Genomic DNA, 15,933 nt, shown 5'->3' on the forward strand with positions numbered 1-15,933 from the left:
GTAACATCCATTACCCACGGTCCGCAAAGAGCCGGTTTGTTACCGGTACCCAGTGAATGATGGAGCAAATTGAAGGCTGCTTTGCTTCTGTCCCCATCGCCCTGGGTTACGACATTCGAACTGCTCGCTCATTTCCGTTTCCCTCCTGAAGGGTGGGTGAGCTCAGTCTTGTTAACTGCTGTGTATACCGGGCACTGAGAACAGTACTTGGCATTCAGAGGCATAAATGGCTGGAGGCAGACTCCATCCTGCCAATTAATAGTTGGCTGGCCATCCTAGCAGACAGCTCTAAATTAACAAATTTTTTTGGTCTCTTGATGTAGCTCTTGACTAGCAATGAAAAGCTTGGAACTTTATGACAAAATTTACCAGATTCCGGGTTGAACCTAAGCTTTTTCACGTTTCATCGGCACCCCTTGTTCCGTTTACACATCATGTTACATAGGAACTGAACTGTGAAAAAACAATACCACGTTTAACTCCTGGTCACACCACCCCCTACTGCTTAACCCATAAGATGGCATTACCAGCAAGACAAATGACCAAACACAGTCCTATAGCATTTCACCTTCACTTTTTGGTTGACTGAATTAACAAAACATGCCCTTGTATTCGTAAAATCTGAAAATGGAAAAAAATTTAAATTTCTTGCTTTTAAGCTTTACTGATTTGGGTGGCAGGTGCCTCCGTGGGATTAGCTTATGTTTAGGAGAACCGGCAAGACAATGTCTTAAAATTTCAAATCAAGAAAGCAAATTCTGACTGATTGTTACAGGCAGTCAATCAGCAATAGATGGCAGTTTAGTCTTGGTGATGTAATGAGGCCAAAAGAAAGGTGGTTCAATGTCAATTTTCCAGCTGGGGAGCATTTTAATTCAAATGCTTTTCAAATTTCACCATGTAAGACTTGGTATCTTTTTAGGAAGCCCTAGAATGCAATTGTTCGTAAGGCAAGCACATGCCAAACACTCACTGTAAAATTACGAGTACGGAAAATACTCAGAAACAAGGCTCATCTTACGAGATTATGGTTGGTAAACATTAATTGAATGTGGCAAGCATATTATTATGACTAGTTGCAAATGAAAAAATCTCAATATTTTAAGTTAATTCCCACAGGTATTCTTTAAAACAGGAAAAACCTTTAGAGAGAAAATAGTTTTTTTAAATGACATGTTTTATGAAAGCTGTAAGAATTACGCTGCATCTGATTTTACACTCAGCCTAATTCAAACTGACAAGCTAAATTAACTCCTTCCAATCTCCCTACCTTATTTCCTAAGTAAAGGAATTTAGTAAATAACAAAGACAGGATCTAAAATGTAAAATTCATCTTTAAAATAGCAAATTACTAACTTTTTAAACAGCGAGAAAGCTACCATAGCTTTTATATTAAGCAACAGATGATTTACATAAGCTTCTGTTAATAATTAAAAAGATTTAAAATCACTGTTAGCATCCACTTTTTAAATGAATAAAGTACATATCAAAACTGTACTTGCATTTGAAGTTGCCAGCTTAATCATGGCAAATCTCATACATATTATGAGATAAAGTTGTTTTACAGTTAGTATTCTTTCTGCTAAGAATACTAGACTGTGAAAACATTCCAAAATGCACACATAAAGAGAGCGTATGAATTAAAGTCAATCCTTGTTCTGGTAGTACATTTCAATCAGATATTGAACTACGCTGCATTTTAAATTCAGGTCAAAGAAAAAGACTCACACAAGTTATACACAACGACAATTTTAATTCTGCATTTTCCTGCAGGAACAGCCACTGCTGGCTATATATGGATTGAAACTGCATTTGCCAAGAACTGTGAACATTCAGAACCTTCGCATAAGTCACATGTGTTGATACACAGACAACTTCCAGCACCAACAGCATACATAATGTACCAAATGGTCTTGATGGATAAATTTGCTTCATCAGATAATCCTATTTAGTAAAACTCATTTTTGTAATTTACATCTTTACTGCACAGTCTAAGATTTTAATTATTTTCTAAAAACCACTCATTCATTCAAGATATAATTTGCATGGCAATAAACAATGGGTTCTAAATTTCTTAAAGTGTCTATAGCAATTAAAATACCATGAGTCTTCTTTTCGATTTGTAGCACCTGACTTAAGACCTTTATAAAAACAAAGTTTAAATTCATTTAGTGCATTCATTAAAATCATCACTGTTTCTCGTGACAAAAATATGTTTCAATTGCGATTTCCCAGACAATATATTGAACATGGGTTTATATTATTTTCAAGTGGTTAGCAGAATTTTACTCATATAATTTATAGCCAGAACAAGAACTCGCAGCCTCTCTGAATGGCCTTCCATTCAAAACAATGATGATAATGTATAAAATGGATTTGGGGTCTGCCCCCCATGTTACATTATTAAACGTTTCCAAGTATTCTTGGAAAATATTTTTAAATAGATGCATAATATTCTACCATATGATGCACCATCATTTCTTTAACCATCTCCCAATTATTTGTTTACATCATTTGTAATGTTTGGTTTCATGAGTAACATTGTGATGAACATAAAGGTTATTTTATCTTTAGGATAATTAAAGAAGTGGCTTACTGGGTCAAACAGTGCAGATGGTTTTAAGGCTTTTAATATACTTTACCAAGTAATCTTCAGAAGAGCTTGAATAACTTCTACCAGCAATACGTTAACGTGCCCACAGAGTGGACGTGGTTGTGAAGCCATTTCAACCACAAATCTACCAGATGCTCGAGCATCCCCAAACTATCAGACCAAAGAAGCAAGGAAATAGTTATTACTGGTGATGAAGCCAAATTCAAATTCTTTAAAATATTACTCAGCTTTATATCACAATTTGATTAAATCATGACCATTTAAAAATAAAAAACATAGAAGCTTTCCACAAAAAGTCTACAGTGTTTTCCCAAAAATAAAAAGTTAAAAAGACAGAAAGAGAAAAGTCAGTACCAAGTGACCAAAAATGTTTATTTGACTAAATTCTATTTCATGCATAAGCATGACAGTCTCCCCTGTTCATTAGACTTTGGCAATAAAAAAAACAAGCAGCCTTGTACAGAACAGTGAAAATGCCAAGGGCGAGAGTAGTCTACAGTTTTACTGTAGGATAAATATATTTTTTTTCAAAAGGCCTCTCTCCCGTTGGCCGTATCAGCTCTCAGTTCAGACCATTAAATACAGACAAATTTTCAAAATCACTTCTTTACTTCACCGAGGTCTTCGATGCTATCATCATCTACCTATAAAACACAAATAATCACATTTCATGAGTTGTGGTACCAAAAATACAGAAGCAACTTGCTTTAAAAACTTATTTCTACAGATGCGTATGTTCCATATACTCACCTCTGGCCATTTTTCCTGAATGACATCAATTATGTCATCTGTAAAGTCTCCCTGAATGATGATTTCATCCTCCCCTGTTACTGAGGCACCACAGGAGAATTTTTGAGCAAAAAATCTTTGTGCTTCTTTAAGATCAATTTCTGTTATTTTTTAAAAAGAAACAGCAAGACTATCATTGGAATTGTACATCAAAGATATTTTTTCATTTTGAAATTTAATCTGCATTTTAAATTCATAATTCCTTTCAGAGCAATTACAAACTACCACAGGCAGTGGTCTTCACAATTCAACTTATATTTTCAAGGTCAAATAAAGCCTCAGTACGTAAAAATAGCATCATCCATATTATTCGTTAACTCCTACATTAAAACCAAAAAAACTCCAGGAACACATTAATTCCAACATTACAAACACACATTCAAGTATAATGAAGTTCTTTTGTTTATCCCTTCTTACAAAAGAATAATTTACAGCAGAGAAACAAACCCAATATTTATACTGTGGTCCAGTGATTGTTTTTCAGTCTGTGTTGTCACATGAAGGGACCTTGGTTTACAGTTTCACTATTTATTCAAGGCCTCCAGGAATGGAAGGGCTCTGAAGCAGGACACTCTTCCACTACCCACCTTCCCTCACTCTCTACTGTCATTCCCAGAGGGGGTGGGCCATTCTTTGCCACCAAGCCTGCAGAAAGAGGAGCAGCACTGATAGGTTTCAAAGGAAACCCTCCTCATTCTACACAGAATGTACCCAAGCAGGAATTCTGGAAAGGAAAAAGTTAAACCAGTCCCTTCTGTAAAAGATTTTTAAATTTCTTCAAAATTTGATTCTGAAGCTATAGTAATAAATACAAAATTTCAGTATCTCCTTAGCAAAAAATAAACCTGTGAAATTTTCATGATACCAGATTAAAAGAGAGTGAGAGGGAGAGAATGAGAGAGAGAGAAAATAGTTCACACCTTTTAAACATACTTAAGCTTAAACTCACCGAAAGTCGCAAGGCCACACACTCTTGTTACGTATTTCTTCTTCGCTCTAGGAATTTTGGCTATCGTAACCTTTTGTGGTACAGTCTTCTTTTTTTGTTTTATTTGACCCCTTCCACCTTTAGTTATTAAGAAAGAGCTCAGCATTAAATGTTTTGCCTTTAACATAAATAATTAAGAGAATACTGTCTTTAAATTTGGTAATTTTCAAAAGTACCAAATATTAATTTCTGAAGTTTTTCTAATCCAAAATTAATAAACACATGCATGAGTCTTCATTCAATAAATATTTATTATGTGCCAAGCATGTGCTAAGAGCTGAGAACACAAAGATAAACAGAAAAGAACATATCCCTGCCCTCCAGAGACTCTCAAGTCTAGTGAATGGAGACGAAAAAAGTTAACTACGGCAACCTGACATACACTAGACTAGGATCCATGAAAATGGCACTATCATAGCTTTGCAGAGGAATGACTTCCTCTACTTCTCACGGAGAGGAGGGATCCTAGCCAGAGTGGCATCTAAGTTCTTGCAGAATAAGGTGAAGGGAGAAAGGGCTAGAAAGGTTTAAGAAAGCACATTCCAAGAAAAGGGAACAAGTTCAGAGACAAGAAGCAGCATTATGTGTGAGAACTACACTTGCCTTGATGAAGGAAGCTGATATATATACAGCAGATAAAGCCAGAAAAGCAAAAGATTATATATCAATCATTAAAGGACTAGTACATCAAGCTTTGTTATTTGATTTTCTATTGAAGAAAAAGATAAGCCATTGAATGACTATGTAGGAGTGAAATAACCAGCTTTATGTTTTATCAAGATGACTCTACAGTGAGGAAGGTGGGTCTGTGAAGAGTAAGGTTAGAGGCCACTGAGGAGACTGTTAAGGGACAGAAGGGAGAAGAGAATTCTGCACAGAAGACTGAGGAGTAGTAATAGAATGAAAAAGGAAGAATGTCACAGAAACCAAGAAGCACAGCACTTTAAGCAGGGAACTTGCTCAAACGCTCTATTATGTAACAATTACAGAGCCATTGGTGCCCTTTCTAGAGGAGGGTCAGTGGCGTGAAAGTCAGGTCAGTGACGTGAACAGCGAACGACATAATAGCGAGGAGGATGGTGAGTCTCTTCTTATTAAAGAAGCCTGGCTAAGAAGGGAAGCTGGGGGATAAGGCAAAGAAAGGCATGGGCTCCTGGGGAATTATTTTTTTTTAGATGCAAAGTCCTGAGAATATTTATAAGCTAATTTTAGTCACAGGAGAGACTAAGGAAGGAAAAACAAGGGGACAGGAATTACTTTTAGGAGGAGAGATAAGACAGGCATACACAACAGCTGTGTAGAAAAAAACAAACTCAACTGTCAGAGGTAATGAAAATACAATCTTATATAAATGTCCTCACTCTAAATAGAATACATAGGTATTTTAATAAGGTAACAAAACTTTCAAATCATGAACAACTTGGCTGGTTCCCTTTTATGTATATATATGGCAAACAAAGCATGTTTCTTTAGGTCTAATTTACTGATAAAGCCCAAATCATACCACATCCAACCACGCTGAGAATATGATTCTTATCCCTCTGGGTGATACACATGTGGAATTACAGTTAACAGCTAGATGTCATTCTATTTGGGAATGCTTTCATTACTCACTTCCTCTGGCAGAAGGAAGGTAGGTCTGTGAAATCAAAGCATGAATTTAGGTCTCACCTCTCTTTTGTTTTTTCTTCTCTTCCTCTTCCCCTGCTGTTCCTTGACCCTCACTAATTCCAGCTTCTTGTTTGGGTGAATTTTCTAGATGTAAAAACGAAATCCAAAAGCATTAACATCACTTCACACTAATGTTAAAATATCACCTTGGAGCAACCTCAGACACAAATTAGGCATTTTACCAACTAGGGAGCATGACATTTTATAAAACAAATGATTACATTACTAGCAATGTAATCATTTGTTTTATAAAATGTCATGTTCTTACCAAGTTCTGAAGTCATTATGGTAAATGTATGGTGACAGAAGACAAAACAAAGTCTTGGATATGTGAGGATTATGATTTCTTTCAGCCACATGAAAGGAACATAAAACACTCAGGACTGCAGGATTGTTGAGCATCTAAATATATTACTGTATTTTGCCATGCATAATGCGCACTTACATTTTTGGCCCAACTTTCAGAGAAAAAAATCTTTTTAATTCAAATTTTTATTTGTTTACATTTAGGTACTTGTTTTTTGTATTATATAGGAATTTTAGCATTTATTTTTTTTAACATATTATGGTATAAGAAGTTTTATGTAACAGATAATTACAAAACACAAGAACAGATACAAAGTACAGGAAATTTTACGTACCGATAACAAATTTACATTTACACCTCATAGAAGGCCAAGAACTCTTCGTCACTACAAGTTCATCGTAAATTCAACAAAAGTGATTTTGTTATTCCAGGGTATTATTTTGCATACAGATATCATTATTGCTTTCTAGAGTTACACTTTTAACTCATAAGCATAAATAAAAGAATTAAAAAAAACATTTATATAGCTATGGAATTAGTACTACCCAGCTATAACGTGCATCATTTTCCCTCACAAATTTGGGCAAAACAGTGCACATTATACACAGCAAAATACGGTAATCTTGTTACTAGGAAGTCTAGTCCCGAATGAGAGCTTCCCACCCCCTCCTCCTCCTCAAGTCCCAGCATTCTCAGGGCCACCATGTAGACAGGACTGTAACACCAGTTCTCATTCAACCACTGACAGTGACTGCAGTTGCGCTCCCAAAAGACCTTATCAAATTTCAAGGGTTGTGCCTCATGGAAACAATCTGAAATCAAAGCAGCAAACAGTGGGATAAACTGGGTATATGTGATAGGCCTGCCAGCCCAGGCTTTCCCTGCTCCTGTGAATGCCTTCATTTTCACCAATCTTGTAAGAGAAGCCATCAACTTGAACAAATCGAGGAAATCTGTTCCTCTGCAGTCAAGGTTCCTTACCTCTGGCAACAACTCCACTCTAGCTGCTTGGCCCAAGAGCCTAGATGGCCCTTTTCTCATATCCCACGTGCAATACAGCAGAAAACCCTGTCAACTCCACCTTCAATGTTCTAGATAGAATCTGACCACTTTTCACCACCTCCACCACCCTTCTGCTCCAGGTCACTGTCATCACCTGGACAGGTGACTGCAGGAGCCTCCTCGCTGGTCATCCTGCTTTGCTGTCTATGCCCTTCTTCAGTCTATTCTTAACACAGCAGCCAAAGACATGCTGTTGAAACAAAGTCAGACCTCATCTCTCCTCTGCTCAAACCCGTCCAATAGCTCCTCTCACTCAGCGTAAAAGCCAAGACGTGGCCTTATAGACAGGGTCCTCCATTGCTTCTCTGACTTCATCTCCTACCCTTCTCCTCCTCCTCTGTTAAGCTTAGAATAGAAAGGCTACCTCGCTGTTTCCTGAATATGCTGGGAAGCTCCTGCCTCAGGGCCTTTGCACTGGCAGTGTTAGCCTCCTGGAATAATGTTCTCCCAGATTTCCAAAGGGCTCACTTCCTTCAGGTCTTTGTTCAAATGCCATCTTTTCAGCAAAATCTTTCCTGGCCACTACCTAATATTTCAAATTCCCTGCCCAGTAATTCTTATCTCCTCATTCCCTATTAATCACTATTTAACATACTTGTTTTATTTCCCTTATTTTACTTATTTTGTTTGTGTTTCCTTCCAGAGTACAATTTCCAAACAGATCTTTTGCTTACTGCTTTATCCTCAGCATCTGAAACAGCTCACAAGAAATGATTTGTTGAATGAATGAGTGAAAATGTATTTCAAAATGTATTTTCTAAATTATTTACTCTTCTTTATATAAGCACATTGATACTTTGACCTATCCTGCCTCAGAAAGAGACAACACATGAAGCAGTGTGTGATTTTATATAAGAAATTTTAACCGAAGAACTTAAAATAGTTTTAAAGTTCATATAGACAAATAATTCTGTAATTATCCTACTAAAGGAGATCTTTCTTTAAAATAATGCCTTATGTGCATTTATTTCAGATATACAAGCTTTGATGAAAGAAAAAAAATGTTCATACCTACAGTAAGTTTTGCAAACTCATTTGGAAAATTCTTCTCTAACCACTGTCTACATTTAGCAACATCAGGCATATATTCACAGTACTAGAGGGGAGAAAAAGAACAAACCGAGTCACAAAAAACATTTTCAATCAACCAATATATTTAATTTAAAATCATTCCATATACTTGCTACATAAAGAATGATAAAACTACTCCCACTGACATCTTATCCCCAGGAACTCTATATTCAACCAGGAAACACCCCATAAGAAGTTAGAAATTAAAAAGAATTAGGCACTTCCTCGCTAAAGTAACTTACTTCCTCTCCATCAAACAGAAGGGCCATTAGAAAAAGGAGCAAACTGACAAAAACAAGCATATCTATTTCTTGCTCCGGGCACACAGGTGTTTCATTATTTTCATGACGTGCCCACAAAGCCTGACTTCAAAGCTTATTAACAGAACTCTTACACATAACTTATGCTTTCTCTTCTGTGCTTGGACGTAAAATTTTGGCGTTAAGGTTACTCATTTTATTAGCTGACTACTCATGAGTTCCACGCAAAAATCCAAACTGTACAGCCAAGTGCAAGCGATATACACATAAACTTAAAGTCTAAAGAAAACAATTTGAAATACCATAAAATTATTCTAAACCAAAGTTCTATATGAAAAGGTTGAAAATCTACTATCAAATGACAGAAAAATGAAAAGCAAGAAAAAATATTCTCAAGCTTGCTCTGAAATCAATGACCTCAACTGCAGAAGTTACAGAAGAATTTTAAAAGAACTTACCTCTGTTGGTAATGAACAGACTGAGGAAATGGAGAGAAAAAAAGATTTTAAAATGTAAATACACATATACACAGCACTTATCTTAACTTTTATTTTAAATTTGACAAAATGCTTCATTTCTACTATTTCTCTATATCTTTTCTGTACTACTTTTCAAATGCTACCCATCGTGCCCTCTGTTTTTGAGGTAAAAGGCACATAGTTAACAGAAATATTACCCCTTTTTTTTTTTTTTTTGCTCTAAAGACGACTATCTCCTTGGGTTGATGGAACATCCAATTATACTATCTTGCACATCTTAAGGTTTTACCATAACCACTTCAGTGGGTCTGATACTAAGCTAAGATGGGAACAATTCCCCATACAGCAAAGCTTGAATGGAGCTGATTATTTCTTTTGATAGCTTTATCAGAACAGCCACTTTTTATTCATACTAACGCATTTATAAACTTCAGTAGCACATTTCCTTGCAATATACTTTTCCTTTTCTTTTTCGTATTATCCTACATACAATCATGAAACTGTAAAGCTAGAAGGAACGTTGGTTCAATCTTGTCATTGTACAGCCTGCATGGGCAAAGGGACTAGAAGAACTCAAAGGGTTTCCCAATTTTAACTACAATTCTACTATTGGGTCAATTGCTTCTTTTGTTTTTACTTTTAAGGTGAAGAATGGAGTAGTTCAGTGCCCAATACTCTTGAGATTTGGGAGAAGGAGTGTGGTACCCCATTACTAGTAACAGTAATTACCATCTACCAGGAACACGTTATGTGCTGGGCACTTTGCTGTGCTTTTCATCCATTATTATGATGTTTAATCGTCACAACCTTAAAAAGCTACGAATTACCATCTCTGACGACGAAAAAAGTGAGACTTAGAATAGGTAACCCACTTACATCTGGTTAGTAGAACAAGATTTGGACTCCTCGTCTGTTTCTGAAGCTTAAACCCTTAATTACTAAATTAGATTACACAGCATATACAGGCAATACAGCTATGTGCCAGCCAGATGACAGTGACCTACAATCTCACCCTGTCACCACTATTTTATAGATGAAGCCCTAAAAAAGGTTAAATAGTTCATCCAGTGACAAAGGTGGTGTGTGGCAGAAGAAAACTGGAATCTAGCATCTCTTTATTTCAAATTTAGAGTTCTTTCTACTAAAGCTCTTCCTGGTTAACTAGAGCTCTGTAACGCTCACAGTTCAAGTTCACATACTAGTAGGTACAGATATTCAGGCATACTTTCAGTATATAATTATAGGTAAAATATCATTACAGTAAAAACTAAAGCTATAAAACTTTGTATACCATTTCAAATAAAATTCAGTTCAGCAAAATTCTAATACAATAAAAAAATGTGGACAATTCTTCCGAGTTCACTGTGACTCGCTTTTAAAATCAAGTTCTCTCCACAGATCACTTACTATTTGTAAACCATAGCTTTTCAACGCAAAGATCTAGCAGTCACCTTCGAACTTCACATCACTAACAGTGGAACCACCTGACATTATATACCTGCTGATGTGACAACGTATGGAGAACAAAATATCATCATCCATGCAACCTGCTATGGTCTGAATGTGTGTCCCTCAAAATTCCTGTGCTGAATTCCTAATGCCCAGTGTGACGGTGTTAGGAGCTGGAGCATTTGGGAGGATTATATTGCATTATATTGCATATATATTGAAGTAGTCTCTGCTGTTACCCATTTTATAAATGAGGGAACTGACCAAGGTCACACAGTGAATAAATGGCTGATCCAGGATTCAATCTCAGACTAACTTCTGAGTTTGAAGTCTCAAAACTGAAGACGAAATGCTACCCCAGAAATGACCCCATCATAGCTACCTGTGTTTCTCACTGTACTCCACTGGAGCATTCTGCTCCAATCAGCCCTTTCTTTTCCCTCTCCCCAAAAGATACCATAATAAATCTTGCCAGCACATAAAGCTACCATACCAAATCTTGTTCTTATGAATTCCTTCGCCTTTCCTTGCAAATTCCACCTATTACTTAAAGTTTCTCACTTCCTTGGAAACTTCCCTACTTCCCTCTGAATAAAAATCCCTCCTTTTCCTGAACTCCAAATTCATCATTACAGTTAGTACCATTTAATTTAGCATTTAATATTCCCAAAGCACTTTCCTACAACTAGTCCTTATACCCCTTGAGAAAAAAGTAACCCTGTCCCCATGCCTGGTATATCAATACAAACTAGGGAGAGAAATGAAAATAAGCCTTTCTCAAAAAGGTTAGGGACCTCTGGTCAACACACATTATCACTGGGGTGGATTGCATTATTTAGTGCAGTTGTTCAAAAGACACCTTAGCAGTGACATAATCAATTAACAAGATGGTTTTCATATACTGTATTTCACCAATTCTAATTCTTCATTTTCATAGGGATGATAATTATAGCATTATCAATCTGACAATTTTTTCTTTCTTAGTGGAACCTAAAATAACGGGGGCATCTTATAAAATAAGGAGTCTTAGATTCAATGAAACAGAGTACAAAGAACAATAGCTCTTAACTATATCTGATAAACAAGGATGAATAAACCATAGTAAACCAGTATACTTTATAGTAACAGTAATTAGTTGGCATTTATTGTACTATGCTCTTGTGTTAGTTGCTGTACCAGAAGCTTTATACAAATCATCTTTAAATCAGATGCAATCATCATCTTCATTTTACAGACCTTAAGAGACAAGCCTCTAGCCCTTAGTGAAATTTGGAAACTCGCCCTACTTCATGTATCTGGTAATCAGATACATGAAGTCAGACACAAACCCTGGTGGTCCACGGCTTCAAAGGCAAACAATATAACCAAGTAAGACCAATATCATAACAACCCTACAAAAAGTTCCCTTGCCTACTCTCTTACTGAGATACTAATTTTATTATGCTATCAAAGATATTCAATCAATGATGAGTTGATACAATTTTTTTTTTTTTTAATTTCAGTGACATCACCTCTCCTTGAGTACCTGAACTCCAAATGAGGTCTCTATTACACTCACAGAAGGTAAGGTCCACGAGAACAAGAACTTTTTCTGACTTATTCACTACTGAGACCCCAGCACCTCAGAAAACATTGCTAGGCACATAAGTGGTCAAAACTATTTGCTGAAAAAAATTCATATTTACTGGCCCTTTTACTGTGTTGTACCTGCAAATTTTTCTGAAACTTTCCAAGATGTTAACAAAATTAGACCATTTCCAATTCACAAATATTTCTGTATTGAAAATGGGGGCGGGGGACACTCAAAGGGAAAAAAATCCTGATTCAATCTAATACACATATTATTAATCAAACCAAGAACACTTTCCCGTGACTGTCCAACCACACCCATCACTCAAACCTGATCATCCTTGACTTTACTGACACCCTCCCTGTACTATACAATATACTAACACAAGGCTGCTCACATCTTCAGATGCGTACCAAGCTTTTCCTTGCACTGCCGTTCACTTCATCTGGGATGTTGTTCCCCACTTCCCTGTCATTCCCTAAGACCCAGTATCTTCCAAGAGGCCCTTCTTTAATAGCCAGACTAACAAGTAACACTGAAATAATCTATTTGTATGTCTCTATCCCAACTGGACTGTAAGCTTCTCCAGGCCAAGTAACAAGACCACAAGTCACACAGGTCGGGAAAATGTTAATCCATGCCTCCTCTTCATCATTCTCCCCACTCCCAAATTACGGACTCACCAAGTGACAAAGACAGATGAAAAAAGGATTACTAGGACCAAATGTGAAATTATTCTTACAATGCACAAAAATAAGCAATAAGCATAAAGCCATTTTCTGCCTTCCAACACTTGCCTCCACAGTAAAGAACTCGAAGTGGGTAATCTGCATCTAATTTGGTATTGCTCCTCAGGTCTCCTTTGCAATCATGCCCACCAGATTCAGAAATGTCAGCAGCCATCTCACAAACCTGTAGGCAAGGAAAATAACACATCGTCACAATTTTGGCCCAGGATTCCAGAGAAGCAGTGTTCAGGTGTAGTCTTGCCTCCTTCCACCTGAAATACCCCACCTTAAATCTGTGTCATTTCTGCTGTTAAGTGAAAGATACAAGTTGCCATTAGGATTCACAACATATGAGCAATTCTGGGCACACCATTTATCAGGTCCACAGGTCTACAGGGAAGCAATCGTCAGTGAGACTCCTAGCAACTGGGCCATGGAGAATGTGGGGGTGGGACACTAGTGAAAGAGGAAGCAATGGGGAAAAAGGACGGGGAGGGTGAATTCGGTGGAGACCTGGGCAAAGTCTGGGGTGAGGAGAAATGGATGCAAACTGCAGCAACAGAGAAAAAGGCCACAGAGCAGCTGGAAGAGGCTGGAAAGGCCTACGAAGAAAGGGTGGGTCACCGGAGGTGGCCAGAAGGCAGGGTGTGGGGGCAGCTAAAAGCCAAGGGAGGGACACTGAGGAGTCAGGAAAGGGGATGGGAGTGGGAGGGGGCGGGGAGACCAGACTGTAAGGAGAGAAAATGGGGCAGAAGAACCGGAAAGGAGCAGAATGTAAGAGCACTGAGGCAACAAGAACGGCCAGGTGGGAGGGGAAGAGACCTGCGGCGAAGGGGCAATCCCGGGGCCACCAGAGGGGCCCATGTGGGCGGGGATGTGGAGACGCCCGGCCCGGCCCCCTTCCGCTGGGCAGCACTTCAGCTTCCCCACGCTCTCTACAAGCTTCACGGAAGTGGGAGAAGCACGAGGGGTCGTTACCCAGGCGGTCGCACTGCCGCCGCCGCCGCCTCCGCTCCCGCCACTACTGCCAGCTGAAGCGACACATGCAACTCCTCTTCTCTGGCTCGGGCCACCCGAGAGCCCGTCTGCCAGCCGCGCTCCCGCGAGACAATGAGCCTTTATCGCGAGATTCAGGCCCCCGCTGGGTGGCTGTCGCGAGAAGCCTGAAGGGCGGAGAGGAATTGGGGAGCAGGCGCGTTTCGCCCGGGGGCGGGGCCAAGCAGCCGAGAGGCTGACGGCCGGTAGGCGGTGCTCGTTCCCCGTCGGAGAAGCTAGGTGGTTGGTCGGCGCGCGGAAGGGGAGGCTGGTTGGAAACGCGGAGCTGCGCGTCGAAATCCACAATGACTTCCTGTTAAGGAGCTAGGGAACTTCGCGCCGGGGTGCCTCCCGGAGTCCTGCCTTAACCTCCTTCTTGTTGGATAAGTCAGCCCCTTCGCGGGGAGATGGCAGCTGGAAAAAGGCGTTTGGTTTCATTTTAACCTCGTTCCCTACATTGGCACAATTATCCTTGAAAAGATAATACCAACGCTGTTTAAATATTTCTCGTTGCTCCCCATCTCACTGCCCTCGCGACTGTTTTCATCGCCTTCCTCGTGTTTACCTGTCCTTGTACGTGATGTAAATTGGAATTCATCTCTCTCATCTCAGGCTTTCCCCCAGGAGGCTGAAGCCTGGTAGACGGTGTCTTAGCTTTGCTTCCATCTAGTTGTTTCATTTTGGGAAAAACCCTTCATATCCATACTCAGCCCGAGTCCCATTTTTGAAATGGAAATAACACGGCAACACTTGCAGAGCTAGAAGGATGAAGGGAAAGATCAGGACAGACAAGGGTTTTGTAGATGGTGGCGGCTGTTCTTTCTATTTTGCTTTATCCTCCACCTCATTCCCCTCCTTCCCTGCCGACTTCATTCGCCGCCGCCGCCGCCGCCACCGCCACCCTTCAATTGTTTGCTCAGAAGTTATTTGGGCGTTGACGAAGCCATCTGGCATAATCTTTTCCACCAGCCACTGTGGCCTCCACTCTGGTATCTTTCTTAAATAAAAGAGGAGTTTCCCCCTTCTCGCAAGAGTCAATTCTACATGACATTAGTGAAAAAGAAGATCTTGTTCCCAAGCGTGTTTGATTCCAATAATAACAGCTTCCACTTCCAATAATAGCTTCCAGTTATTGACACCCACCTCCCCCTATGTGCCAAGGACCTGTTGTTTTGGGTATACAGGTCCGGGGGGCATTCATTCCACAAAACTTGCTTGGGTTCCCATTACGCTCCAGGCACTGGGGATACAGAGAACAAGAGACAAAGTCTGTGCCCTCACTAAATAGTCTTGGACATGCTAGCTGATTTAATCCTCATAAAAAGCCCATCAAGCAGGTATTATTGTCTCTAGTTCCCAGATGGTAAAATCGAAGCTCAAAGGTGGAAATGAATTAAGTCCGCATATGCATAAGATCACACAGCTAATAGCATCTTTTTACTGATCTTAAGATGCACTTTCTAACATCTCTCATAACAAGATGCATTGCAATGGATGGAGTCTTAGCATTGTGTCAAAGTTTAATTGGCAGTGTTTTTCTTTCTCGATGGTGCAAAAAATAAGGGTGCATCTCACAGTCAATGGCACCTTAGCTGTGATGAGTATGGAGAGGTGGCCTGTGAGAAGTGGCCAGTCCTGCATGACAGACAACGTCTTCAACTTCCAGTCCTCACCCTTTCCCTGCTTTGCTTTGTAGGGAAGGGGGTGCTGATCCCTAAGGATTGTATTCCCAGGCTTCCTTGCTCCCCAGCTTCCAGCTAGGTTCGGCCAATGGGAGCAGCCTCCTCCTCATCCACTCCTCCCCACCCCACCCTACCCCCCCCCCCCAGAGTCCCATCTCTGGCAGTAGCTGGTTCTCTCTCTGCATTGGTTGAGGATCCCAGATCCTGGGCTCCTGTAACACAGCCCCC

The 15,933-nt window shown here is 39.4% G+C and overlaps 1 protein-coding gene across 2 annotated transcripts; it reads right to left on the bottom strand.

Annotated features, from left to right (window-relative positions):
* Positions 1 to 2,967: 2,967 nt before the first annotated feature.
* DENR (density regulated re-initiation and release factor) lies at positions 2,968 to 14,141 on the bottom strand. 2 transcript variants are annotated; one of them, XM_033098476.1, is made up of 8 exons: positions 13,967 to 14,141; positions 13,058 to 13,172; positions 9,221 to 9,240; positions 8,443 to 8,527; positions 6,063 to 6,146; positions 4,353 to 4,469; positions 3,365 to 3,504; positions 2,968 to 3,258 (listed from the first exon to the last, which is right to left on the bottom strand). In XM_033098476.1, exons 2-8 carry the CDS (start codon positions 13,161 to 13,163, stop codon positions 3,214 to 3,216), a joined length of 597 nt encoding a protein of 198 aa, XP_032954367.1. In that variant the 5' UTR covers positions 13,164 to 13,172; positions 13,967 to 14,141; the 3' UTR covers positions 2,968 to 3,213. The 2 variants fall into 2 exon arrangements, with proteins under 2 accessions (XP_032954367.1, XP_032954366.1); XM_033098475.1 differs by lacking the exon at positions 13,967 to 14,141 and adding an exon at positions 13,811 to 13,927.
* Between the last annotated feature and the right edge of the window lie 1,792 nt (positions 14,142 to 15,933).

The sequence above is a fragment of the Rhinolophus ferrumequinum genome, chromosome 25 (genome assembly GCF_004115265.2).
Source record: "Rhinolophus ferrumequinum isolate MPI-CBG mRhiFer1 chromosome 25, mRhiFer1_v1.p, whole genome shotgun sequence".
Taxonomy (NCBI): Eukaryota; Metazoa; Chordata; class Mammalia; order Chiroptera; family Rhinolophidae; genus Rhinolophus; species Rhinolophus ferrumequinum.